We start from the raw sequence: 27,914 nt of genomic DNA on the forward strand, positions 1-27,914 counted from the left end.
TCAAAAGTTCAGGTCCGGACCATTTGGCGGGAAGCTACCCGCTCTCAAGCTTCACCCGGCTCCCGTTCTCCCCTGTGCCTCGCCCCACAGGGTCCAATCTCTCTCTAGTAGAGAAATCCTCTGCTCTTTCCCCCTCTAGGAGGGAAGTCACGGCAGCCCCTCTCTCTCGGAGAGGAATCCCTCCAAACTCTTTCTCGGAGTTGGAGATAAATCCTTCTTCAACGCTGTAATCACGTCGGGGTCACCATATGTCGCTGATAAAGTCGGAACGGCCAATGCGACATAAATATCAGAGTCAGACATAGTCCAGGTGCAAGGTGATCAGGAAGCTGTTTATTACTCTCAAGTGTTTCTCTTATATCCTTTGTACACTATCGTGTCACAACACAATTGGTCAAAAGTCTCAAGCATAAGACACTGCACACACTCTTATTGGTGACACTGAAGACACTGTGCATGCTGTGACATGCTATTGGTGACACTATACACATTTTGATTGGTGACCTTTGGTCTGGGCTGCATTACGTTGTTCCATCCACCATTACAGTAAATATTTCCTAAAAGTTGTTTAAAATTCTTCATCACTAATTGCCAGGCTGTTGACAGGTTCTCTGTCAACCCTGACAAATAACCAGTACCAGCAGTGTATTTCTGATTTAATTTAATTTAATCTAAGAAACCACAACTCAAAGAATAATGGAAAACCAAAATAAAGCCAAGGTTTCCAGATAGAAACCTATCTTTATTACAAACTAAAAGATAAACACAATCTTCCCTTAGTTTGAGATGTTAATTCTATGTGGTTATCATATATATATACACACTATATATTTATACACAATACCTGTGTATAATCTTAGAAGTTAGACAAATATCTGTCTAGATGCATGACCATTTTATTTTAGCAATGAAGATATTCAAAAGAGGATGCATCGAGATAGCATGCACATAGTATTAATTCTTTTGCCTTCTTTTTTTTTCTTTCTTTCTGTGTATTCAGTTGTCCCATAGTCTGGAACTGCACATTGCTCCTTCAGCAGCACTAGGGTGGGGTGAAAAAGCCCATCCCACTGCCCTTACCTCACTACTGCAGTAAGCCTGCAGGGCTGGGAAATCCCTCTACTAGAAGAGGATACAGGAGATAACATTAGCAGAAGGTAGCTCTTTAGGGGTTAAACGATTTACTTTTCTTTAATAACCCTTCATTTTTGCCCTCAAAGTTTATCTACATTAAAATATTCTAAATGTAGTGTGTTCTGTAAGTCTAATTATATACAGCATGTGAAAACATATTGGATAATCACATTGCTAATTATGTGCAATCACTTCAACACACAGGTGCACAGCTCCAGAAATATGTATATTTAAATCTCTTAATAGATATATGTAAATCACAAATCTGCAGTTATTTAAGTGTTTGGTGGCCCCTTATTTCCCTGGGACTGTACTTCCTTTGATTTTTGAGTGGTCAGTGCCATTGGAACCAAAGAAATATGCTGTGCTATTACAAACCTGGAATTTAATTTATCTGTGTACATTCCAGTGCTTAAAACTGTAATTCCTGTCTTTTCTATGGTGTATGAACATTTTTAAGTACACATTTATCATGTCTTTATGGATACAGCATGCTGACTTCAAAGATATGGGAATCATAATTCTTAATTTTTTTCTGGGAGCTTTAATTCTCACAGTGTTCCTATAGTATATATTTGCCTGGAATATGTGAATGTGTGTTTTCCAGATTAGATTTAACTTCAGGGAGTTTCTTAATGTTTTAATAACAGAAGTTCATAAAAGACTTGAGTAATACATTAATTTTCATTATATTTGTAAGAGCTTGTGGCTGCACTTTTTCCTTCTCTTTCATTTACATGTAACTGTTATTTTTTACATTGATTTTTAAAGCTGCATTCACAAAATGGATTGGTAATTAACTTTGTGTATAAATCATAAAAATTGAAAATTTTATATAGTCAGATTAACTGAAAAGGACATAAACTATTAATATGCATAATTTAAAAGTAATACTCCTATGTTGCCTCTAAAGATATTCGGCATAAATCACTGGAAGAATAGCTTTAGATTATTTTTCCATAAGCATTCTTTATCACATTTGGGAAGCGAGCTGAAATGACCCCTGACAGGTGAGAAACCTATCTAGTAGTTTGCTTCTAATATTCCCAAAGGAGAGATGGATAGAAGAGACACAGCAAAATCTGAAAAGCAGCATTGGAATTTGTTCCACTGGAAACAGATCCATCATATTTCACACAATAAAGTAGCATGCTTATTCTGTTTTGCTTTAGCTACACAATCTTTAGTTAAAATAATTACTCTTAAGAGTCACAGAATAGTTTGTTTAGGAAATTACTCATGCCAACCACCATACCAGCATTCCACTAGCTTTTCGCTGACGCAGTAAGCCAAAAAGAGACTCTTCTATAAAATCCTTCTTATAAATAGCACCACAGCTCAAGCTGGGTGCCCCCAAAGAGGGACCCCGCACAAAGAAATCACTGAGCAATTATACCCTTACAAGCTAAGTTCCCCACCCCATCAGCTGTATCCCTGCAACTGATTGCACCAGTAGTAATATTAGGGTAACAGTGGGCAAAACCTGAAACACAGGAAATTCCATCTGAATATGAGGAAAAACTTCTTTACTTTGACAGTGACAGAACACTGGAACTGGCTGCCCAGAGGGGTTGTAGAGTCTCTTTCTCTGGAGGTACGCAAAACCTGCCTGGATGTTATTCTGTGCAACCTGCTCTAGGTGAACCTGCTTTAGCAGGGGTTTGGACTAGATGATCTCTAGAAGTCCCCTCCAACTCCACGTTTCTGTGATTCTGACTGGGGTCTTCCTGTTCCTCATTGGGTCCCTTCACTATCTCTAGGCGAGACGTTTTCTCTTCTTGTCTCGAAGATTGCAGCTTCTGCTGATGATTGTATTTCCCTCATCTTCTAGTTTGAACTGGCTCTGGGGCCTTCTTTTACTTGACCAGGTAAAAGTTGAACATATCTAGGTGAAAGTTCACAACTTGCAGCCTACAGCTTCAGTAAATTAAGCTAGTAACGCCAAGGAAGTTATGCTAAGCAAGTTCTGTGTAAGTAGCATACCAAATCACACAGCGTAGTTTAGGTTGGACAAATGCACCAGAGGTCTTCTTGTTCTACTTGTGCATAAAGCAGGGTCAGCTTCAAAGTTACCTCAGGTTGCTTAGCACCTTTTCCAGTCAAGAGTCACAGGATCATAAAAGACAGGGTGTAATCCTAAGTGTCACCTCTCTCTGAAATTAGAACGACACAATGCAGAGGGCTTTGGAAAGTCATTCTCATCTGCTGAGACACTGGAACAGGTTGGCCAGAGAGGTGGTCGATGCCCCATCACTGGAAACGTTCAAGGTTTGTTTGGACAGGGATCTGAGCGACCTGATCTACTGGAAGGTGTCCCTGCCCATGGCAGGGGAGATTGGACTAGAGGATTTTTGGTGGTCCCTTCCAACCCAAATTACTCTATGATTCTATGATCCTTTTAAGAAGTGCATTATAGTTTTCATTCCTGCATTAGAGGTGCACTAGCAAGACATTCAGTGGGAAATGAGCAATAAGCACAAGATTTCTCCTGCTGGGTGCTCAGCCACACACAGACTTTGAGCCAGCTGGTCCTGGCACCCTGGCTTCTGATGTGACCCAAATGCTGCTCTGGCAGAACCTGGAACAGAGGTGCAGAAGTTACCTCTTCGGGAGCTCATGCTTCTTTGCAAGGCAGTGGTTTCTTGGTCCTGCCGAGTCTCTATTTCCTCCTGAGGCAGGAGCTGCTATGTCAAATAGCCCTGCCTCCCAGCATATGCCATCACTGGAGAACCCTGGATGGTGCGGTCTGCATCCTGCACAGGTGAAAATATGACTGAAATTCTGAACCAGTTTACAAAGGATAGAAGAGTTTCTTCAAAGAAAAACTGCACTTGGCTTTATGGAGACAGTCTGCAGTCCTCACTTCTGTCAAAAGTGACTTGGTTGAGTGCACATTCAGGACTCACTGGCTAATTTTCCAACTTACTTTTTTTTAGGCATTCTGGAAAGGATTCAGAACTCGGCTCACTGATCTGACTAAAAAGGAAAAATCACTGATATACTTCATTGTATAGGTATTTAATATTTTCCACCGTGCATGTAGCAATAGCATCTTTTCATTCTTACATGATAGGCTCACAAATCAAATCCTACCGCCCTGTTCTGGGAAATATTGTATTTCCTCTGTGAATACACCTATACCTTCACACTGAAGTCTTTTTTGATGCTGTTGGGGCACTATGTGGCCAGAATTGTTCTGAGGCACTTCATTGCACATATAAGCTTATGAACTAATGTAAAAATACACAACTTTGTACTTTTTGTTTATAAATTTTCTATCTCATGAAGTAATAATCTCCCAAACATTCGCATGTGACAAAGCTTGCTTAAAATACAAGTATGTGGTTGTTACTTGAATCATCAACAATGGTGATTTAATAGCCCTATAGTACATTTCAGACTATTTTTTTTGTATCACTGGTGTATCACCTGTGTTCCTCTCACTGAGCACATGGACAAATTCACAAGTTACAATTAGGGACAGAAAGAAAAATATTATTTATTTTTCAACACCTGAAAACTTCACAAGGTGCTGTAAATAAGAGGATAACTATGAGCTCACACCAGTTAACAACCAGCATTGTTAGTTGGCATCAGAAGTGCCAACTCATTATTATATATGAACTTGAACCGGTAATAATAAGCTAAGATTTAGCTTAGGCAACTCAGAAAAACCTGCAATCTTAAAGATTTTATCTACTGGTATAGTTAGTTGCTCAGATTTGGCAGGGTAGGAGCCAGTACAATCCAGAAATCAATACAACCACACTGACTTGTTGGCACAGCAGGGCAGTGGTATTGCTTATGAACTTGAGCTGGTGTATGCAAATAGAGCTGCATTCCCCATTACAGCCACATTTTATTGTTGCTCACTCCACAGTACAGATAGGCCCAGAGTTTCATAGGAAGTTTTTTGATCTGGCCCAGGAAGTATATTCTTTTAGATTTCTGAGATGGGTCATTTTAAATAAGAAGCTGTAATTCCTGTGTTTATTTTACAAAGCTTCAGTTGCTTTTCTCTGTTGCTTCAGTTGCTTTTCTTTTTTTCAGTAAATGTTGGAAAGAGAAGCATCCTGGGAGGAGGATGTCACTGCAGCTGTATGTGTGGGCATAGCAAAGCAGTATAAATTCTGATTGCTAGAAAGTTGCCACAGCAAGGTCTGTGAGCTGTTGAAACTAGGCTTGTTACTTCTACATCAATTTTTCTTTCACTGGCTCGTCCCTGTAAATCAAAATGAAAAGTTAAGAGACTATGAAATATATTTTGCATTGTTTATTCCAAAATACCTCTATCTTGAGATATGCTAATCAAATAACCATGGCTGGTCTTTAATGGAATGGACAAAAAGTGATGCAGTATGGCATCCTTAATCTCTTCAGGGAAACACCTCAAATGCCTGTCACAGCAGTGACATTGACAGGTTCTGAAGAGATTGGCCTCCAATCTCATAGCAAGATAAAAAGGTGCCAGCAGTCACTGCTCAGGAGGCCGTCAATTAATAACCGGGTAACAGGTATATATTTTGACTAATATTTGACATTTACATTACCTCCAAGTTAGAGAGAAAGAGAGCCTTTCACCTCAAAAATTGTTTTCAACCTGCTAATAAAATAAAGTTTTATTTTCAGCTAGCTGCATATATGCTGATGAAGCTCAACTTATTTTCACTTACTGCTACTATTTCTATTAAATAGACATAGTTCACTGTGACTTATACTACAAAACATTTGCATCTTATCAAGAAACATTCATTAATCACTCTCTCTATTCACACTGAAACAGCTATGATAATCAAGTCCTATTTGCACAGCTGTGATATGAATAATTTTAAAATTTTGCTGTAATTGTTCTTCTGCTGAAAAATGGTTTCAGAGGACTCAGGGTTTTTTTCATATATATATATGGAATGTATGTACAAGAATGGCCAAATATTATTTGGAATACTTAATTACATAAAATTCTGCTGTTGAAATGAAGATTAAGTCTGCTCTCTATCTTCTATGTTTGCACACTGCTTAACAGATTAATATCTGCCTTTGTCAAATATGTGGAAACAGATTTGTGGCTCTTTGTGGTTAGAATGTAGCTAAGGTACCACAGCAAAGGGAAAATGGATAAATATGCAAAAACTTTTATAAGGAATGTGATGTTCTGTTACAACACTGTATTCCTTTCTGAGGAGCAATCCAAACTGCACCTGATCTTGGATCAGGTTGCCTAGAAAGGTTGAGCAGGAGCCAGCCTTGGATTTTTTCCGAGACTTGACTGGAACTCAGAGCTGATCACGCTCTGAGCAGGAGGCTGGACTAGAGACCTCCTAAGGTCCCTTCCAACTTCATTTCACCTATCTATGATCATGAATTTTAGTCACCTAATAAAACAATAATCCTAAATGCAAGAGAGAGATCTCAGCAGAGAGATTCTTTTTGTCTAACAGAGATCTCCGAATTTAAGCAGAAAGGATCTTTTCTCAAGAGAACTACTGGACTAGCTGTTTTTCTTCAGTCCACCACAAACTAATGACATGACCTTTGATTCAGAGCTACCACTTTGTCTTGCCACTGAACTCAAAGATTCAGTATCTCCATAGCCAGTGCCAACAGATTTTATTTGTCTTCTTGTATGGCAAATTATAAATTGTCACAGCTAAAGATGAAACAAGTGCAAGCTTTTGGGAGTTCACATTTAAACAATAGCAGCCTCTTCAATATCAGTAAAAACCAAATGTAACAGAGCAACTTTATATAGAAAAGCAATTGATAAATAAGGGTAAGGTAGGTGCATCCATCATCACATTGTATTGCATGGAGTTATGAAAAATGCATGGTAAATGTATATACATGGTGAACGTGCTTAGTACATTTCAGTTTTGGCTGAAGAAACAGCAAAAAAGCAGTAATTCTTTAACTATAGAAGGCTTGATAGGGCTGGAATGTTTTTTGGTAGGTGGCCAATACAGACCAGCTATGGCCCATTCTATGCAGAACAAATGTAGTGTGAGTTCTATTGAGTCTATCAAATGCATTTTGAACTTTGCTAGGGAGTGGTGGAAGTGTGTTTTATCAGTTCTCTGCATGTGGTTTTGCTTTCTATGAATGCAAGAGTTTGGCCACGTACACGGGTTATTAGCACAGAAACACAAGGGCCCCAAACTATTAATCTATACAGCACTCTGGCTATGCCATCTCTGTTAGCAGCAGCAGCAACTTCTGAATCATCAACATGAAACAAAAAAAGCTGCTTCGACAGTTTACCACAACCTTTCTTTGTATAAAAGATGCTGAATTTTGTTATTTCTAATGGCCTTGCATATGAACTCCTATGGTTTTCATTATTTCTGCAGAGGTGTACGAAGGGTGCACTGCCAGTTTTAGGTAAGGTTTACTTAAATCAACCTATTTACATTACAGTTGGCATAACTGATATGTCACAGTGGTACCTGAAAATTACCTGAGGCCTTATAACAGCACAAATCAACCACAAATGCCCCAGACTGAACTTACATATGAATGACCCTGGGGGATGTATTTTTCATATTTTTGCATTACAAACACCCAGAAGCACGTTAAGTACACACATTTTGCTAGGGCAGAGCTTTATACCTTTGCGATGAGCACTAACAAAACAAACTATACAATCCACAGCCTGCTCCCTGGAGTTGTGCCTTCACTGGCTCCCACCATCCACACAGCAGCTTTAAGCAGTCAGGAGAGGACTGCATGCGAAACAAAGTTTATGCAGCAGTAAGATGTTCCAGGTTTCAGCGTCAAGTTTCATGACTCACGTTATGGAAAAGGCAATACCTCATATTTTTAATACAGCTGGAGGATTCTTCCTCCAGTAAACGACTATTGAGAGCTGCTCTGTATTCAAATCCACAACATAGCTCCAGAAAGCACCAGCCTCTTTTAGCTCTACAATAAGCTGGGGAAAAAACTGAGGAAGTGTAGCAGCTTTGTTGAGGAAATGGATTAGCTACTGAGATTTCAGGCACAGATAAGAAATTGAAGACTATGAGCCTGAACACTGTAAGGTAAGTTAGGTAGAAGGTAGAGGCATGGTTCCTGTGAAGCTCATGTTTATTGAGGAAAAACATGCAGTAGGAAACAGAACACATTTCAAAACAGAGGTCAGTTTGGAAAACTTTGAGGGGCAAAAATTATGTGCTTCCCCCGCAGATAGAACAACTATATTGGTGAATATACATATTATGTACGAAGTTGCTCACACTTGTAAGATCTTTATTACCATTTTGCATCATCTGGAGTAAAGTGTCCAGTTCTGGGTTCCTCAGTACAAGAGAGTCAAGGAGCTAATGGAGAGGGTCCAGCAGAGAGCCACAAAGATGATTAGGGGTGTGGAGCATCTTTCTTACGAGAGACTGAGAGCTGGGCACGTTCAGCCTGGAAAAGACTGAGAGGGGATCTTGTAAATGCATATAATATCTCAAAGGCAGCTGCCAAGCTGATAGTGTCATCCTCTTTCCAGTGGTACCCACCAAGAAGGACAAGGAGCAATGCCCATAAACTAAAACACAAGAAGCTCCACCTCAAAATGTGGAGGAACTTCTTTACATTGAGGGTGGCAGAGGACTGGAACAGGTTTCCCACTGAGGTCATGAACTCTCCCTCTCTGCTGACATTCAAAACCCACCTGGATGCATTCCAGTTTAACCTTCTCTTATTGTAAGTCATTGTAATATAATCCCTTTCCCCCATTTTGGGTCTTGTGTGGTGTCTGGAAAACCCATCTCACACTGGGCTGAGATGTGGGAGGAGGCTTGGACTCGAGAATTGGATTTGGGGCTCTCAAACCATTACGAGTGGACTCTGCCTTTGCGGGGGGGTTGGACTAGACGATCTTCAGAGGTCCCTTCCAACCCCGTCAATTCAGTGATTCTGTGATTTTTCTTCAGCCTGGTGAAGGCTGAGGGAGAACAGCCCTTTGGCACCCAGTCCAGGCAGCGGTACTAGGAGGTTTGGGGAGCGCCAGGGCAGGCGGCTGCTGTTCCGTGGACAACACCGTCGTGTCGCTCCTCAGCTGCCTGTAGCCACCGCCGCTATACCCCACGGTGCATATCGCAGTCAAACCTAAGTGCACCCCTCGCGAAGACCACACTTCCATAAAACAACCCGAAAACCCGGCTCGACAACAGCGTCCGCCTCAGGGCAGGGGGGAGGTAACGCCGCTCCCGCGCTTGCGCCCCCTCTCCCGCCCCGCGGAGCGCCGCCCGCGCACCACCCCCAGCGCCGCGTGTCATCGCGCCGGCCTGGGCAGCCCCGCTATTTATGTGCCGTCAGCCGCTGATTGGCCTCGGGGCTGACCAATGGTCCAACAGCGAGGCGGCAGCGCAGCCAGTAGGAGCGCGGCACGGCCGTGTGGGCGGGGCGGAGGCGAGAGCTGTGTGGGACTTTGCTGCGGTACCGCTGAGTGGCTGCTGCTCTTCATGGCGGGCCGGGCGCTGCCGCTCTTGCTCCTGCTCGCCCTGTTGTGCGCTCGGCAGAGCCTCTGCGGCACCGCTCCAGCCTCCTCCTCACAGCCCGTGACCGCTCGGCTGGCGGCGAAGTGGCCGGCGACCCCGCTGCTGCTGGAGGCGAGGTGCGTGCAGCCTCCTCCTCCTTCTCCTCCTCCTCTTCCTCCCAGCTTCGGTTCCTGCCCCAGCTGTCTCCTGGGGGGCAGGACGAGGGAGGGATCCCCTTTTCCCTCCGCTGAGCGGGAAGGCCGGCTCTCAGAGGGGGCTGGCCGCGTTTCTCCCAGTCGGAGGGTGTGTTACAGTACTCCTTGGGTGTAAGGCTGGACTGTTTTCTCCCCTCATAAAGCGGTGCGGATGGTGCGGGCAGAGTCCCACGCTTTGAGTGTGCTGTGCAAGCGGCTTCGTATGTAGCCTGCTTAGACGTTTTGCAGGTCTTTAAGTTGAGGAGATGTAATGAGCCAATGCACACGATCACTGTCTTCCACTGAGTAACAGGATCTCTTCCATCTCACCGTTCATTAAATGATTTTAAAGATATTGTGAACATGTGAAGCTGTAGTAGTAAAACATTTTTTTTAAAAAAGGGTATTGTTAACTTGTAATAATAGTTTCAGCCTGGAGAAGAGAAGGGTTGTGGCCTTCCAGTACCTGAAGGGGGCCTACAGGAAAGATGGAGAGGACTTTTTAGAAGTTGACACAACAAGGGATAATGAATTCAAAGTGAAAGAGGGTATGTTTAGATTATATAGAAGCAAGAAATTCTTTACTGTGAGGCATTGAAACAGGTTGTCCAGAGAGGTTGTGGATGCTCCATCCTTGGAAGTGTTCAAGGCCAGGCTGGATGGGGCTTTGAGCAACCTGGTCTAGCAGAAGGTGTTCTTGCTCGTAGCAGCGGGGCTGGAACTAGATGATCCTAAGGTCCCTTCCAAACCCAAATCGTTCTGTGATTCACAACAGGAAGTGAAAATGTTTTCCATTTTTATGTGTTTGAGACTTCCCTGCCTGTTGCCTTAAATTTGTTTTGGTTTTAAACTTATTTGCTGCTGTTCAGAGAACTCCCATGAAAGGGGAGAACTGCAAGCTTCTGTAATCAAAGGAGGGGCAAACTTCCAAAGCAAAGATTAGAAAACAATTCAGTCGTGCTACCAAGTGGAAGTTTTTGGCAGACATAAGCAGAGGGAAAATAAGCAACTGATGTTACCTTAAGGAAAAAAACTTAAAAAGCATTACCAGTAAATCGTAGAATCACAGAATGGTTTGGGTTGGAAGGGACCTTCAGATAAAGATCATCTAGTTCCAGCCTCCCCACCGTGGGCAGGAACACCTTTCACTATACCAGGTTGCTCGAAGCCCCATCCAAGCTGGCCTTAAATACTACCAGGAATGGGGCATCCTCAGCTTCTCTGGGTAACTTGTTCCAGTGCCTTACTGCCCTAAGAATAAAGAATTTCTTCAGTATATCTCACCTAAATTTCACCTCTTTCAGTTTGAAATTAAAAAATGAAAGAATGGTATTTGGAATAGAGCAAACTTTATCTTTTATGCCTTGTAAGAATTAAGCCATTTTAGAAATCGACGATCTCTCCCCTGCATAGCAAAGTAGACATTGCCACTGATGAAAGCCTGTAATGTAATGAAAAACTATAACCTGACAGAGTGTATGTTCTTATTTGTGTATTTAGCCACGATTAAATAAAGCTTGCTTAGTGAATTGATTTTATTTATAATTGTATATTGGAACAGCTGTGGAAAAATAAAGTGAAAATTTTGGGGGTTTTCTGTATCAAGAGAATAGTCTGCCTGTTTTATAGCTCTCATTGTTGACTTTGGATGGTAGTACTTGTTCAAAATCTGTTTTAACCAAGTACACCTCTGTTCAGTGTTTTATGCTACAGAGATGTTAAAAGGTCATTGAATATGTAACACTTGGTTGCTGCTGGATATTTATTATTTTAAACAACTGAAGGTTTTTACTGTGTTACATCTTTGGACAAAGTCAACCTATAGACAATTAATTTTTATTTTTAAACAGTGAATTCATTGCAGAAGATGGTAATGAGAAGTTTTGGCAGTTCTTGGAAACTGTACGGGAATTAACAGTTTATAAGCAAGGAGGTAAGTTAAACAACATGCTAGTTTTAATACATTATCTTACACTGTATTTAATTTTGAGACAGAACACATTAACTGGTTCCAGGCAGATCAAGCCTAACTCTTCCATTATTGCTTATTAGTTGTCTTTCAGAGAGTTGTAGCATATCCTTGAGAGCAATACTTGTAGAGGAGTTAAAAAAAAAAACAAACACAAGATGAACTAAACTTACAATATGGAACAGAAGTGTAAAGATTAAAGATACCTCTCCGAGTATGTGACTCAGCAAGAACTTATAGGATATTGAGACTTCCTGTTTTCTCTAAGGTGGATGCTTGTAGGGGAGAGAATCCCACAAATAACTAAAGGAAAAAATTAAAAGAGTTACCAGAAAAGGTGTAATACTTGTAGATGGTATAGAGACTGTTTTCTAGCATCAATACAGGTGTTTTAGAATAAAGTTTTATCACTGACAAAATAGGATTAAAAATACCTTGCATGATTAGACAAATGAATATTGTTAGAAATTTGGAGAGAAGAACAAAGCATAAAAGAAGCATAAAAAGCCACCTGAGAAGATACCTTGGGGAGCAGTTTACTAGAAATGTCCATGGTAATGAAAAATCGAGAAACCTACCGGTGGCTTTACACCAGGTTGGTCAGTTTTAGACCTGCTTGGTAGGTCAACAGACGAACAAGGTGAAAAAAGTGTCAAACCAAGATAAGGCTGCTTCATTTTGCTCTTTACTTCAGAATAGTACAACACTTCAGGCATGAGTGTGAGGACCTAACACCACTTGTGGAAGAGACTTCAGGGAAGTTGAATGTTAAATCAGTAGTCAAAAGCTAACAAATTGCAGAAAGATCATGTAGAAAATGGCAGTGAGAAATGAAGGTACGTGAAAAATGCTGTATAGGGGAGAGAGAACTTGAGAAACAATGTGTTTCAACAATTGTGACTGACTGAATAAAAGTTAAAAAGTTTGTGGTATCAATGTGAAAATGGTCTTTGAGTGCTCAGCACTGGGAGAAGTCAGGAAGCTGAAAGAAAAGGCTGTGTCATTAGGGGGGCCTTTACAGGCTGGAGAGAGAGGAGAACAGAAACACCGGGAAATTCAGCAAAGGCACTTTACAGACTCAGCAACAGTGTAATCTTGGCACTTACTCTCAAAAAGCAGTTTCTTTGAGAAACAGACCTGGGGATCCTTTTAAACAGTTGCATTATATTCTTATGCCCGAGAAGACTAACTACATGCCAGGCTGCAGCAGCAAGAGTGTAGCCCGCAGGTCAAGGAAAATGACCACTATATGTGGCACTTGTAAATTACAAACTATGTCTGGAATACTGGGCCCAGGTTGGGACTCCCCTTTAAAAGTCAAGAGTTCAGTATTGGAGGACATATAGGAGTGGATCCCCACAAGGGTTAGGGAGCTGGAGCAGACTCCTGAGAAAAGGCCGAGAGAACTGGGTTTTATTGAACCTGAGAAAAAGAACAGTAAGGAGAGACCTCATATCTCCAGCTTTCTAATAGAATTGTGTAGAGAAGATGGAACTAAACCCTTCCTGAAGGTACACAGCAGTATGAAGAAAAAGCAAAGGGCACAAGTTGCAACATGAAATTTGGCAGAAAATATTTCTGCCATGGGGTTGGGTAGGCACTGGAACAGCCTGCCCCAGGAGGCTGCAGACTCTACATTCTTGGAGGTACTCAAAACTCTACTGCGTGAGGTCTTGAGCAGCCTAATTAGGCCTTGAATTAGATCTCTAAGTAACAGTTTGGATGAGGTGACCTCCAGAAATCACTTTTGACTTGAATTATTCTTTTTTTTCTATGAGTGGTTTAGATGCAGTTATTATTGCTTTGAGTCAAGTCTACTGTATTAGATGATCTGTCAGAGTTTTTTTATCAGCCATCTCTTTTCTGCTTGTTGGACACACTTCCCAAGGAATTTGAAATTTTAATGGTGTTTATTGTTTGTGACACAGGTGTCTGTTGAAATCAGCTGTTAATTAAATACCTACTTCACCTGGATAAACTGTGATTAAGAATAAATACATTACCAATAGGATGATCTCCCTGACCAGTCATACCAGTGAAGTGTTAGATGCCGGTGGTGGGGAACCTTGAGATGTACTAAAATATTACTTTAATTAAGCATATTGAGAAATTGATGTGTATATTTATCATTATGGCCAACACACATCTGTGTTGATAATGCAGAAAAATTTGAAGTTCTGGCACCCAGTGGCTTTCTTAAAAGTCAGTTTGTAGTTGGGGTAGTCTTACATAAGCAAACCAATGCTCTTCATGAGCAGGATGTGAAGGAAAGATTCAGTTTTAGAGGAAAGCAAAGTGGTTACTTAATGACTAAATCACATCAATATTGATTCTTCCAACTTAAGACTGTCTTACTGAAGTCAACATGCAAAGTATAAAGTGGAAATAATATGAGCATCATATATATCCAGCAGTAGTTAAGTCATTTTTAGTAGGGAATTCTACAGTAGGTTTACAATAAAATGGTCAGCTTGAGTGAATAATCTGGTACTGCAATACTGGAGTGGCACAGTTACTGAAAGATGTGTAGTAGTTCACCTCTGAGGAGGTGTTCTCTATATGGTATGGAATGGGTTCTGTCTTAACTGTTGCGTGTCAGGACACATTGACGTAGGGGGATGTTCATGATGCATTATAACTGATGTAACAACAACTACCTGAGCAGATAAAAGGATCTGGCTTAAAAAGGGTTGGTTGGCCTGATGGCCTGTTCAGTTCTTCTCTGGGTGATACCAAGACCAGATAGGATGAATAAGCAGGAAATAAAAACGTTGGTTTTTAAAGTAGAAACATTTTCATAAAAGGTGAAGAATTACTATATTTGAAGCTGAAATCTGGGTTATAGGAGAATTGGATGATAGATTTATATCCCAGCATACTGTTGAACTTTAGAAGAGTCATGAAGTATTAAAGCTAAAAGGCAACTTAAAAAACTGAATATGGTGGCTTTTTTCTTTTAAATAATTCCTTGGATGATTTTCAATCTGGTCTTTTTATCAGTTCTCAGAACCTGTAGTTTTAAATTTAGCATAATCAAATGAACATCTGTTGTTAATTTGTTCATTTAAAATATTCAGCCTCAGCCAATTAGGTCTGTTAGTGGTCTCTTTAGCTATGATATATGTAGCAATGTAAAGGATTTGGTAGGAATTACATACATGGAATTTGGTAAAGCATTTAGTCTGGTGATGCATTTGATGGTTTTAACATTTTTTTTTTTGTTATGAACTTGAATCAACTCGGGCATCATTTTGATTATACCCTGTGGAAAACATCGCTATACGAAAGTTAGTGATGGGATACACTGTATTAAATTAGAGTGAGGTCTTCAGGTAGCATGGTCAGCTTGTTTATGTCCTCTTAATATGCAACATAGTTTCTGCCAGGCTTGTGAAATACTTAGAAATGCAGATGGTGGCATTTTGGGCTGCAGGTATGTTATAAAGAAATCAAAGCTGCAAAAATTTCATATTAAAACCAGTAGTTACAAAACACTAAATGTGTCATTTTAAACTTGCTGCTGCTTTTATATCTCTAAAGGTTAATTTATGAACACAGAGTGAAGGTAAGTAGCCAGTTCCCTGCCGACTAATTATCACTTGAGTGTTTACTGATTTCCCAAGTGCTTTATATATTGAATTTTCAGCATAAATATATATTACAAACTAAAACAAAACCAACAAACAAACATATTTTCTCTAGGGAAACTTTCTCTGAAAAAAATGTAGCAGTATATTACATATAAGCAACAGTCCTGCAAATTATTTGTTGTAATCCAGAAGACTACACATTATTCACATATCACTAAATTAGAAAAATATTTTTATGTGCGTATCAACCTTAAAGATTCTAGAGGAATCATTTTCACAAGCATAGCACTTCTATACTAATCATACAATAAAACGAAGTATTCCCTCTCTACAGGCATTTTAAATGTCATAGAGATTTGACTGGCCAGTGATTGCCTGAACTGCCATTACCTGGCATCTCTAATTCCCTAGCTGATCTATGGATACAGATACACACATCTATGCAGTTGGAACAACCACCATATTCTATCCATCAAAATAATGATCCTAGCATGCTGTGGTTTTTCTGATTGATTACATCCCTTAGGTTTACTCTGTCTACCTCCTGTGCCTCAGTAGTTTGAATTCTCATATGGATCACCAGCATATTCTGCCTAATTTTGTGCTGTGTGTGCATGAGGTCTGAGGAGCTGTGGTGTAAACTTTTCCTTTCCTTTTGGTACTGCCCTGGTTGTCTGTTTTAAATTATTATTAACTTACCTGTGATGAAATATACTGCTGTAGATTGTGGATAGTAATATTCAACATTTAAATGTGAGTCTGCTTAGCTAGCTATTCAGTTCTTGCTGTAGTCAATTAATCAATTTGGCTACAAGAGTTGAGAGAGCTATTCAGATGACAAATTAAGGCATCTTCAGAGTGAGCTAAATAGCTTTTGAGGTTTTGTTGGCTTTATCTCTCGTGGCTGGAATGAAATTTTATAGGTACGTAGCTCATACATGTGCATTCGGATGTCTGAAGTCTGGAGTTGTATCCTATTAATGTGTTCTCATTTATTTTTAAATCCACTTTGTTAATGATTTATTGGTAATATGCTATCATGCAGGATTTTATAACCAAAAAAACCTGGTACTTGTGATTCCCTGTAACATCCTAAGAGATTTATTCTGTCTTCTACTCTTTGACATAGAGTACAGTGTTAAAAGGAGCTTGGAGGGCAAGTAATGATCAAGTTTCAAGGATCCAATACTACGTGAAAATAATTTGCAAAAGTGAAACCATAGTTCTCATTAACTAAGATTGGCTCAGTTGGTTAGAGCATGGTACTAATAACACCGAGGTCAGGGTTCAATCCCTGTATGGGCCATTCACTTAAGAGGTGGACTCGATGATCCTTGTGAGTCCCTTCCAACGCAGAGTATTCTGTGTGATTCTGTGTATGTAATAAACTTTAAAAATTGGCTTTGCATTATGTGGATCATGTAGCATTTCATGTGCTTTAATTTGTCTTGCTGAAGTTTAAAGTACAGTTGTATTCTGAATGAAGCCAGCAGCATTAATAGAAGTTGAAGTAGTAGGAGTGGATGCATGACCTGGTAGATGTATCCTTGTTAATGTTATACAATCATTTTTGAAGGCACATAACTATCTTTTTTTTTTACTTATTAAAATCATTATGATAATTATCTTCCAGAAAAAAAAAGCTCTTTTAAGTACAGCAGTGAAAGCACACCTGGAATTTGTAAGCCAAAGAATTTAAAGACTAGGTAAAAATATTTTATTGAGGAGGTATCGTTAGAATTGTCTATTTAATAGCTCTTCATTGTCTTCAATAGGATGTTATTTGGGACTGAGTGGAGAGGCAAAAATTTTGGATTTCATTTTTATTTTTGTGGAGCTAATTTGAAGAAAATTTGAAAATATAGTAATTGAAAAAATGTTTTGATCTGGAAGGGTTTGCCCCTTCCAAATTTTTACATTCATTGTTTTGAATGCGTGAAGCCAAATTTATCTCATTTAGAATCAAAGAATCATTAAGGTTGGAGAAGGCCTCCAAGATCGAGTCCAGCCTTTGACTGATCACCACTCTGCCAACTCAACCATAGCTCCAAGTGCCACATCCAGTTACTTCTTGAACACCTTCAGGGATGGTGACTCTACCACCTCCCCGGGCAGCTCATTCCAGTGCTTAACCACCCAGTGAAGAAATTCTTCCTGATGTCCAGCATGAACCTCCCCTGGCATAGCTTGAGGCCATTTCCTTTTGTCTTGTTGCTGGTTGCCTGGGAGAAGAGGCCAATCCCCACCTGGCTACATCCTCCTTTCATGTAATGTAGAGAGAGATAAGGTCATCCCTGAATCTCCTTTTCTCCAGGCTAAACAGCCCAACTCCACCAACTGGTCCTCATGGGACGTGCACTCTAGAGCCTTCACCAGCTTTGTTGCCATTTGATTTCTGCCAGGGCTACGTGTAGGTATAGAAAACATAGAAGAGATGGGTTTTTCATCCTTTGTATTTAATGTAAGACAGTAATAATCATATGTCGTGGTTTAACTCCAGGCAGCAACGAAGTACCACATGCCTGCTCTCTGTGTCCCTTCAGTGGGACAAGGAAGAGAGTTGGGAAAGGTAAAACCTGTGGGTTGAGATAAGAACAGTTTAATAATAGAAATAAAGTAAAATAATAATAATAATAGGAAAAGGAGAAAGAGGAACAAAATTTGTGACAAGTGATGCACAATATAGTTGCTCACCACCCACTAACCTATGTCCAGCCCATCCCTGAGCAAGGATCACTGCTCCTGGCCAACTCCCCTCAGTTTATAAACAGAGCTTGACATTTTATGGTATGGAATAGCCCTTTGGACAGCTAGGGTCAGCCTCTCCTGCTCATGCCCACTTCTGGCTTCTTGTGCACCTCCTCGCTGTCAGAGCATGGGAAACTGAAAAGTCCTTGAGTAGGGTAAGCACTACTTGGCCACAACTAAAACACTAGTGTGTTATCGATGTTATTCTCATATTGAATCCAAAACACAGCCCTGTACCAACTACTAGGAAGAAAATTAACTCTATCCCAGCTGGAACCAGGACATCATATAAAATTTATGGGAAGGAGCTTTCTTGAAATGCAGATTATATACTTTTATAATCTTAGATTTTTTTTTTTCCTAGTGAATTACAACAAACTCAGCCTTTCTAAATAATGAGTTTTAAGAAGGAGACAGAAAGGAGGTATTAGAGGCTTTAGAGCAAAAGAATATTTTTTGACAACCACAACAGGGTTGTAAAAGGAAAATGAGAAGATAGGAGGTACTTAGTTATGAAAATTGAATATGCCTCTAGAATGAGAAATGATGGCTAATTTTTTCGAACCAATGTTCTGTATTATCACTTCTGTCATTCCTGGACACCATCCACCTACCTTCTTACTTAGAGTCCTGATCTTGTCCTTGAAAACACAAGGTATGCAGGGAGAAGGGAAGTACTTCACCTGTTACATCCATTCTCACACTCTTGTTTATCACATATTTTTAGGGGAGAGTAGTCCAAAGAATGACACCTTTAGGTTTTTATTTATGTAAGTTGCATTGTTGGAGTGTTTCAAGGCTAAATGCGAGGAAATTATTTGTGAAATAATACTGGTTGAAAGTAAGTAACCTTGAATATTTTTGTTAAAAGGGTGGCATAATCTTGACAAACAGAAATGAAGGAATAAATTCTATTCAGGGCTTTCCATATGTATCTTCTAAGAGACATTATTGTATTGAGTGGATTTATATATTGCTGAAAATATTTGAGATATTAACTAGTGCTGTTGAGCTCTCTTTTCTTCTATTTGTGCTGTATGAGACCTTTAGATTGGTAGCAGTGTTTACCTATTGTGTAGTGTGGGTAGATATACCACATCATTTGTGGCTAAATACTAAAAGTGTGTCTTCTTTTTTTTCTTCAACAGATTCAGAGTATTCCTATTACAATTTAATCTTGAAAAAAGCAGGACAATTTTTATCCAATTTGCAAATCAATCTGTTGAAGTTTGCACTTTCCATACGGGCTTATTCTCCAACTGTTCAGATGTTTCAGCAGGTGACTGTATTATCTGATGTATTTGATACATGATTAAATGTGGTATTTCGGTTACGGAGTAGAGAATGTTCATTGCTACAGTTCAATAAAATATATGCCAATATTATTTGGAATCAAATATGGTCCGTTCACAGAGGTGGTGTTTTATAAGCTGGTTATATTGGCAGGAATAAATATTGTATTGATAACATCACTTGAAGGGGTAGAATTTTTTGCAGTTGATCACTTCATAAAACTCGAGTTGTGGGGATTTTTTGCATTGCTTTAAATAATCCTACAGGAATTCAGACATACCCAAATTAGGACATTTCCTGTAGCTTCAAGTAATTTATATTTATTATGTAGTGGATTTCTCATCTCTTGTGTTTTTTGTATTTGAAAAGTTGAAAAATAAGGTAAATAAGTACCTGCTTTATTAACAAAAGAGTGGGAGGACATAAATTCACTCTGCTTCTAAGCCTAAAACTGCTCCTCCTCCTTTCAGCAGTACCATCTTCATGATAAAGTAAGAAATCCATTTTTCTGAAAGGTAATAAGCTATAATAAAGTTAGGGGGTTTTACAAGTGTTCTTTAGAGGAATATCATAATCTCAGACTCATGTCTTTTGACTTTTATTCTGCAGCATGTGAATCTGGATTCATTGACATGCAGTCATATGATTCCCACTTTACATAGCTGAATAGAGTTTAAAAAAAAAAGCAGGGGGTGAGAAGGAGAGAAAACCAAAAATTGACATCAATTGTTTGGGATTTATTGGTGTAGAAGTTTAATCTTTGTACATTAACATGATTGCGGATAGCAACTAAAATTAAAAATGTCTCAGCCAGTGTGGCTGTGATTTCCGCCAGTGGAGGAGATTCCTCAGCCCTGTCTTTACAGAACATAAATGCACTTGTATTTTCTGGAGTATGACTCTATTTGATAGACTACATCTCACAAAGGTTATAAGGTCTTAATCTTCTAATATTTTTCTTTTTTTTTTTTTCTACGTGTACCCAATTTTGAATGGGCTTAATTGGAAACACAACTTAATGGCAGTTGTTGAGTTATTTTAATCAAAGGGATGTGAGTTTAAGTTGAAGTGCAATCAAAGTGTTCTGGTTGAGTGTAATTGTTGAAATATTAGATTGCAGCTGATGAACCTCCACCAGAAGGCTGCAGTGCATTTGTGGTTATCCATGAGAAGCACACCTGTAAGACTAATGAAATAAAAAAGCTGCTGAAGAAGGCTACTAAGAGGTAAATGTAATGATTTGTTTTAAGAGGAAAAATAGATTACTAAAGAGGAAAATATATTATTGCATGTAAAGTCGTAGTACTTTGAAATTTTATGTTCTTCTTACTTGGTAATGCCAAGCTCATAAAGCCCAGTTTACTAGATCTTTGAAGTCATACCCTTTTAAAGTATATGTTATTTTAAAAGACTTACTTTTGATTTTGAAATACTTTAAACACTTCATGTTAAGAGAATTCATCAATTATGAATTGAAGTAGGGTTTTAAAATAAAATCATAGAGCTTTGCTCATCTAATCACATGGATAATTTTGTATTTCTTCAGGGTTTTTTGGATTTTTTTTATATGGAATAGCCAAGTTTAAGTTACTGTGTACTTTCTGTACAAGCTTACTGTTTCATGTGTCTGAGACAGTACTCTGCTGACAGACTTTTCTACATAGTCAGTGCCACTGCACTTGAGATTTTCTAGATTGCAAGGGCTTGGCACAGGAGTGGAAGAGAAGTCTGCCTCAGCTGGCATAACCTTTCCTCACCTTGTGCTAGACTTTGCACTTATCAAGCCTTTCTGGAGTCTGGGCATCAGCCCAGAATTAATTTGGCCTGTGAACTAAAATATGCAGAACCTATCGAAATAACAGTAACAAAATAATGAAAGCATAATATTTAATCTCTGTTTTTTTAAAAAAAAAAAAGAATTAATTTGTGTTTTTTCAAGACCTGTGTATAACATTTTTTCTTTGAGTTTTTTTTCCTGCAGTGGCCAAGGTCACTGTAATATACAGTAGTACCCATACCCTCAGCCACTTCATGAAGATACACAGAGCTGAAAGATGATTTAGTATGGTTTATTTCTTGAATTTTGCTTTCTGTCAAATATAAATTGTGGGGAAAAAACCTGAAAACCTGTAAACTTGTCTCTTTTGGGGTTAGTTGCTTCTGAGAACAATTTTGTCTTCCCCATGTGTGATTTATGGTATATTCTAAGTCTATTGATTCAATTACAACCTACTAAATCATTATCTTTTACTTATTCAATAGCCAGGGCTTTTGCAAAAACAGTCAATTGTCTATTTTACTATGTCCCATTTTTAACTATTATGGTCTACTAACAAATGTCTCTTACTTTCTTAGATAAAAGCCAAAATATAGTACAAATGTGGTCATACATTAAAGCATCGTGAGATCTTAACATTTTATTACAGTGTCTGAATATAGTGATCTTTTAAAGCAGTTAACTGGATTCAGCACAGTCTCCATTCTGGAGATACTATTCCCAAATTTACAATATTCTGGAAAATCACAGTACTTAACAATAGAATCCTGAATTATTCAGAAGTGAGAGAGTTAGACTTCTGGAAATCATTAACTTTAAGAATGTGCAACAAAACTGAAGTTTTTTCTGTTTGATTGGTCTTGTATTTTTGGTAGTTTTGCATGCACCAGCCACATTACAACCTTTAGAGCTGCAGGGACAAAATCTTGATAAATTTCATCTCCTCTCCACCCCAAAAGTAGTTGTGTCACTCAAATATTTAGAGTTCCTGGAGCTAGACTTTGAGAAAAACATGTTCACCTTCACATATTCAGGTAATCGTTTCCACTGTTATTTCCATTTGTACTCTGCTTAGCAGATGCTTTTCACTTCTCCAGGACATGTTTAGTCTAGGTGATAGAGGTAAGGCTGTACTCCTGTTCTTTTTTTTCTATATGGTGAACAAATGATATATAAGACAGTGTGTGCCATCTTGCTGTTGGTTCCTCTAAACCAATAATTCTTTTTATCTATCCTGTGTGAAAAGAGATCATTATGATTTATTGATTTCTTTGTATTTCAAACTATTTTCTGTTGTGTCCTAAAGTTCACATTTGGATGAGGACACTGGAAATATTCTAATTTGATATTGATATATCAAAATCCAATTATATATTGGATTTATAGCTTCAAATCTCTCTGGAAGAGAAAGAAGAGGCTGCAGCATAGTTTTATGTGGATCCATCAGCTCAACCCAAGATTCAGGAAGTCTCAGGCTCTTTGGATGTAGGAGAGCCCAAATATTCTGCCTGTCAAAGTCAGGGTTTTGCTTCATGCAGTCCTTTATGCAGCAGCTACTGTGATTTTTCCTATTACATTTTCAGCTGTGTTGCAATGGACTGCTTGGCTCTAATAGGGAATATTTTGTGTGAAGGTGCAGTGGGCTGCTCAAGGGCTCTGTCAAAGGACATGTGGTTAAATGCTTGGGATTTCTTATCTTGCAAACTGTCTAAAACACAATACTAAGACCGCTGGGGATGTTGCTGCTAAGAGAAGAAGCATTAATTGGAGTCACATTTTGTTCAAAACAGTCAGTGCCTTAGATTTGTCAGTACATGTGTCTACTGTCTGCTATCATGTTCCTTCTGCATCCTGTCCTGGCAACTGTCTAGGCAAGCATATAGTTGCCTGTACTATCCTAGTGACTGATTAGCAAGTACTGAACTCCACATCCATGTAACTTTTTTTATCTTTTTTTTGTCAGCCCAGCTGTTCTTCCTTGCCTTTCAGGCAGCCTTCTTATGAGAATCTCTTATGGCAGGAAATTAATTAGCTTTCAGCTCTCAGAGCAAGAGAGAATCAATTCCTTTGCACTACTATTCAGTGTTGAAGAGAAACAGAGAACAGAGGCTTATCTTGGATTTACAAGGGCTGAACACTTTAATTCTCCTATTCAAGGTCATTAGGGTAGCTCTATGCAATGTTATTTCACTGCAGCACTTAATTTTTTAGTGAAGCATGTTCATTAGCATATGAAACACTTTCTTTGAGTCTGTCAGTGTTCAAGAAGGTCATGGCAGCACTTGGTAACCACCTTAGTTAAGGTGGTTAAGGCTAGTTAAGAAAAGTGAAACTTTTAGGTTTTCCACTCTTAAAAGTGACTGTGACAGTTCTTGTCTGTCTGGATATGAGAAGGAAGTTGCACAAGCCACATCCTGTATATAATGCTTTCACTGGGGCAGATCTGGGTCAGTTCTTGAACGGAGCTTACTCATTCAGGAGTTGTTTCAGACTCCCAGGTGACACCTGCTTGGTCAGCCTCATCCAGTGATAGCAGTGGCAAAGCTTGCCTGATATTTCTGACACATGGCCACACACACTGAAGGTAATTCTCGAACTTGGCCCCTCCTTTTATTTCTGCCTTACAAATGAAGTCTGTAGTTGCATACCTACAGAACTTACATAGGACGTTGATGTTAAGGCCCTGAGTAATCTGATACATATTGTCCCTGCTTTGAGTGAGAGTTTGCAGCAGATTACCTCCAAAGGTCCTTTGTAGTGTATGCTATTCTGTGATTCTTACATTGAAGATATTCCTAAGCTTTGCATCACAGAAACTGGTGTGTATGGAGTTCTGCTCTCACCTTTCTGGTATGACTCTTCAGCGAGTGTCTACTACACACATTTATTGTGTTTTGGATTAAAGTTTCATAACTTTCAAATGTGGCTGTGCAAAGGCTTTGAAGAGAAATGTGCTCATCCATAATTACCACCTTGAGTATATTGCTCAGTGATATCCTCTGTTACTTCTCCATATTTCCCAGGTTTTATTCAAAAGATGTTTTTAGTCATCTAAGAAATCATTGCAGTATAACTTTTCTAGTCATGGTTTTCAGTGAGGAAGGTAAGCAGGCAGTCAAAATTTGCAAAATTAGCTAAATTAAGAGAACTTGATGGTGTTAAAGTAGTATAACCCCAGTTAGTTTCTCTGTGTGTTAGCAGCTTTCTCAAATGTCACAGAATATCCCTCTGCTACTCTGTTACTCGCTGATTGCTCTGTACATTTCTAATAGATGTAATGAATCATTCAAATTAAAAGCTTCAGGTTGTTACTGATTATTGCACAAAATCTCCTAGTGCTATGCTTTTCATTTGTTTTGTGTGGTAATTTGATAAAATATATTAAAATTATTTATAGTTAATGCTGACTTTTCAGTTTATTATACTTTAATTTGTGAATTTGGTGTTCTAGGTTCATCTGTGAGCAATCATGATTATTTTGTGATGATTTTAACATGGCTTGTATACTTTTAGCATATAAGCCTTCACAATTATGAAGTAAAAAAATTGCCACTGTTTTAATTTATTTTCTGACTATGTAATATCACAAGTATTTGTTTTAAAACCAGACCCAGGCCATATCTTTTTAAAGGAGACCATAAATTCCCAGCTGTCAAAGAGGATGGCCCAGTGGTTGTTCTGTATGCAGAAATGGGTACAAAAGACTTTGCCAAATTCCACAAGATTTTATCTGAGAAGGCACAAAAGGAGGAAATTGTTTATGTTCTCCGGCATTATGTTCAGGTATGTAATTCAAATCAGCAATGTTTCAGTAAACTGTTAGTATTCTGTCTTTGTTTTGCTTGCTTTTTGACAAAACACATTTTCGGCATTTATTTTTGCATTTGCCTACATCATGTGCAATATGTGCTCTAATTTTAAAACTTTCTAGGTGAAGTGATTCACTTAATACAAATTTTGATGCTGGGAAAGCATGATAATATTATCTAATCTTGCATGCAAGCACTATTTGCATCACTGATTGATCTTGAAATACCTCTTTTTTGGTTATATGTCTGGATTTAGTACACCACAGAAAGATCCTGGGTGAATTTTGGTATAGCAGGCTGAACATTATAATAACAAGAACTAGAAAAATGGAAAGCAGAATAGAAAATCAAGTTGAAACATTTTTAATTATACTTATGTTTTTATAAATGCTCAATATGGTCTCATATGTTCATTGTAGTACAGCAGCGTGGGCTATCACGGTCAGTGTCACTGACTAGTTTTTTGATGTTTGCATTCTGCAGTGTCAGTATTTGAAACATGTTTCTGAATTCTTTCCTTAGCTTACTCTTCTTCCTGAAACAAAGCAAATAAAATACCAGTACATGGAACTGTATTGTCCCCAGTTTTGGTTTTAGAAGGCTTTTGTAATTTATATTCAAAGAACAGCTCTTAAATAGTGTGACAAATATGAGAATAACCTGATGAAGTGAGAGCTTGCTGTGATTTATGTAGACCAGACATTTCAGGGAGATGAGATACGTAGTTTGCGGATGACTTTGAATTGTTTGCTCATAGTAATGAAATAGAGAATTTGAGGATGCCAGTCTTGAATTCTAAGTTGGGGTTATAGTTTTTACTGAACTTTATGTTCTTTTATGCTCTTTTATTTCAATTAAATGCCTACTTGCATATTAAATGTCTGCCTGGCTTATGCACCATGGTCCCCCCAAACATGTGTTGTCTTCCTGCCTGCACTTTTTCTCTCTTCAGATCTCTGTCCCCTTTTCTTTCTTCCTCACAACCTCCATTTTTATTCTTTGGTTCCCACTGAGACGGATCCTCCCTCCTTTTTTACATTAAATGCCAGAAGAGGGAGCATTGAGTACAGAAGAGGTACGGTCTCTCTGCTGTCTTTTTTTTTTTTGCCAGTATCACCTAGACTACTTACAGAGTGCAATGCTCTCTCTGCACTGAGATTTGCTTAGAGGATGGACAGAGAAAACCACCAGCCCTGCTGGGTTTTCACTTGTGAGTTGGAGGATTCTCAGTACAGAATGATTCTTAGAAATTGCAAGCTAAAGCTGAAAGGCTTTCAAGAAGTTGCTGCTGTGCGTGTGCAAATTGCATTTTGGAAAGGGCATTTCCATTTGGGGCAAATTAGGGCGCATTTTCAGATACAAATATTCTCTGTGTAATTACAGTATTGAATTTCAAACTTCCACTCCCAAGTTAGAAGTACTTATTTGTTTCTAACAAAGTGGCAACTTGATTTTAGCAGTCATATTCTTAATACCTTGTCTTAATCTGCCTTGCAGAAATTGATTAACTGTTTTCTCAAAACTTTTTAAAAGAATCAGTCTGATGCAAAAATAGAGAATTTATTCCTAACGTGCTGAAGGTCTGGCAACATTAGAAAGAAATTCATAGCAGTTTAAAATGTGAATTGTGAAGTATCAATAGTTGTATACGGTGCTATGAGCTCTTCCTGTTCTAGTCCTTCTTGAGTATTATGTGAAGGGACTACAATTTTGACACAGCCTTTCTGTGATCTGCAGGAGGTAAAGGAGATTGTCACATTCTGTTACAGGCCTTCTCAGTGGACTGTCAATATGTCTTGTACTTTGAATTGAAAGATGAATTTAAGTAATGTCTATCATAAAATTTTAAAGTTACAGTATTATATATTGTTAATCTCCTATGAATACCTTTTTAACTTATATTTTTTCTTCTATTAAAATAATATCGTCAAGCAGAAACCAGGTTCCAGGAAAATGTATTTATCTGGATATAGTGTGGAACTTGCAATAAAGAGTACAGAATATAAAGCAGTAGATGACACTCAGGTTAAAGGTATGTGCTTTTTTAATTTATTGATATCTCATTGGAGATACGATTGAAATGTGTTAGAATCTTCAGTTTGTACAATCTTCAGTCATTAATGTTTTGAAGGTTATGCTTAATTTCTTTCTACAGAAGGAAATCTCAGGTATTAGGAACTAAGACATCAAAATACATGAGAACATTTGTAAAGATCTGTGCTTAGGATACAGTTTATAATCTAACCTCTAATTGTTGTTTTCTCTGGATCTTCAAAACATAACTCAGTCTTCTTTCAATAAGTTTAAAATTACTTAATCTTTCTCCTTCAATTACTTCATATTTGTTGGCATCTCTCATGCTGGTGACTACAGTATCTACCCATTAGTGTTTCAGGGGCGAGGGGTTTTTTTCTGAATTTATGTGGAAATATTTTCACAATCTTCTGTAGGAAAGATGTGATGTGTCATAGCATTGGGAGCAGTGTATATTATGTGTTGAAATGATGCACTGACCACAGAAAGTGGTAGCTATAGCATGTTGACACAGAGAAATTGCTTTGCATGGATGTTTACAAGTTATAATGAAAGTTAACTTTCTTTGGTAAGACTAAGGTTTAAAAACCTTTGAGTCATGTCAAAAAATAGTTTAACCTCTTAAAGGTAAAGAAACTGATCTCTGACTTGCATCAAATTCCAGCTGGAGATTCATGCACTTAAAAGTCATCAGGCTTTTCAAGCATAAATTTGGTAGTAGTTGGCTGATAAGAGTTATATCTTATCACTTAATAAAATTGAGAAATGGCTGTTTTGGGAAGTGAACTGTTTAACTATATCAATTTCATTTATATAAAAAAATGTTACCATTGGATGAATCATATTTAAAAATTAATTTGGATGTTGTGAAATTCTGTAAAGTAATTAATTCTGATGCCAAAAT

The 27,914-nt window shown here is 38.5% G+C and overlaps 1 protein-coding gene across 5 annotated transcripts in view; it reads left to right on the plus strand.

The window, feature by feature from the left end:
* The first annotated feature begins 9,544 nt into the window (after positions 1 to 9,544).
* Positions 9,545 to 27,914, plus strand: part of UGGT2 (UDP-glucose glycoprotein glucosyltransferase 2) — an 89,577-nt gene continuing 71,207 nt past the window's right edge. For 4 of the 5 annotated variants that reach the window (XM_032677219.1, XM_032677225.1, XM_032677231.1 and 1 more), the window contains exons 1-6: positions 9,545 to 9,733; positions 11,641 to 11,723; positions 19,246 to 19,376; positions 20,504 to 20,616; positions 24,776 to 24,950; positions 26,912 to 27,008. In XM_032677219.1, the coding sequence (XP_032533110.1) occupies positions 9,582 to 9,733; positions 11,641 to 11,723; positions 19,246 to 19,376; positions 20,504 to 20,616; positions 24,776 to 24,950; positions 26,912 to 27,008 (751 nt within the window). In that variant the 5' untranslated portion in view covers positions 9,545 to 9,581. Of the gene's footprint in view, positions 9,734 to 11,640; positions 11,724 to 19,245; positions 19,377 to 20,503; positions 20,617 to 24,775; positions 24,951 to 25,019; positions 26,052 to 26,911; positions 27,009 to 27,914 lie in introns of those variants that run through there. The other variant, XM_032677236.1, reaches the window with a different exon arrangement.

Source organism: Chiroxiphia lanceolata, chromosome 2 (genome assembly GCF_009829145.1).
Source record: "Chiroxiphia lanceolata isolate bChiLan1 chromosome 2, bChiLan1.pri, whole genome shotgun sequence".
NCBI lineage: Eukaryota > Metazoa > Chordata > Aves > Passeriformes > Pipridae > Chiroxiphia > Chiroxiphia lanceolata.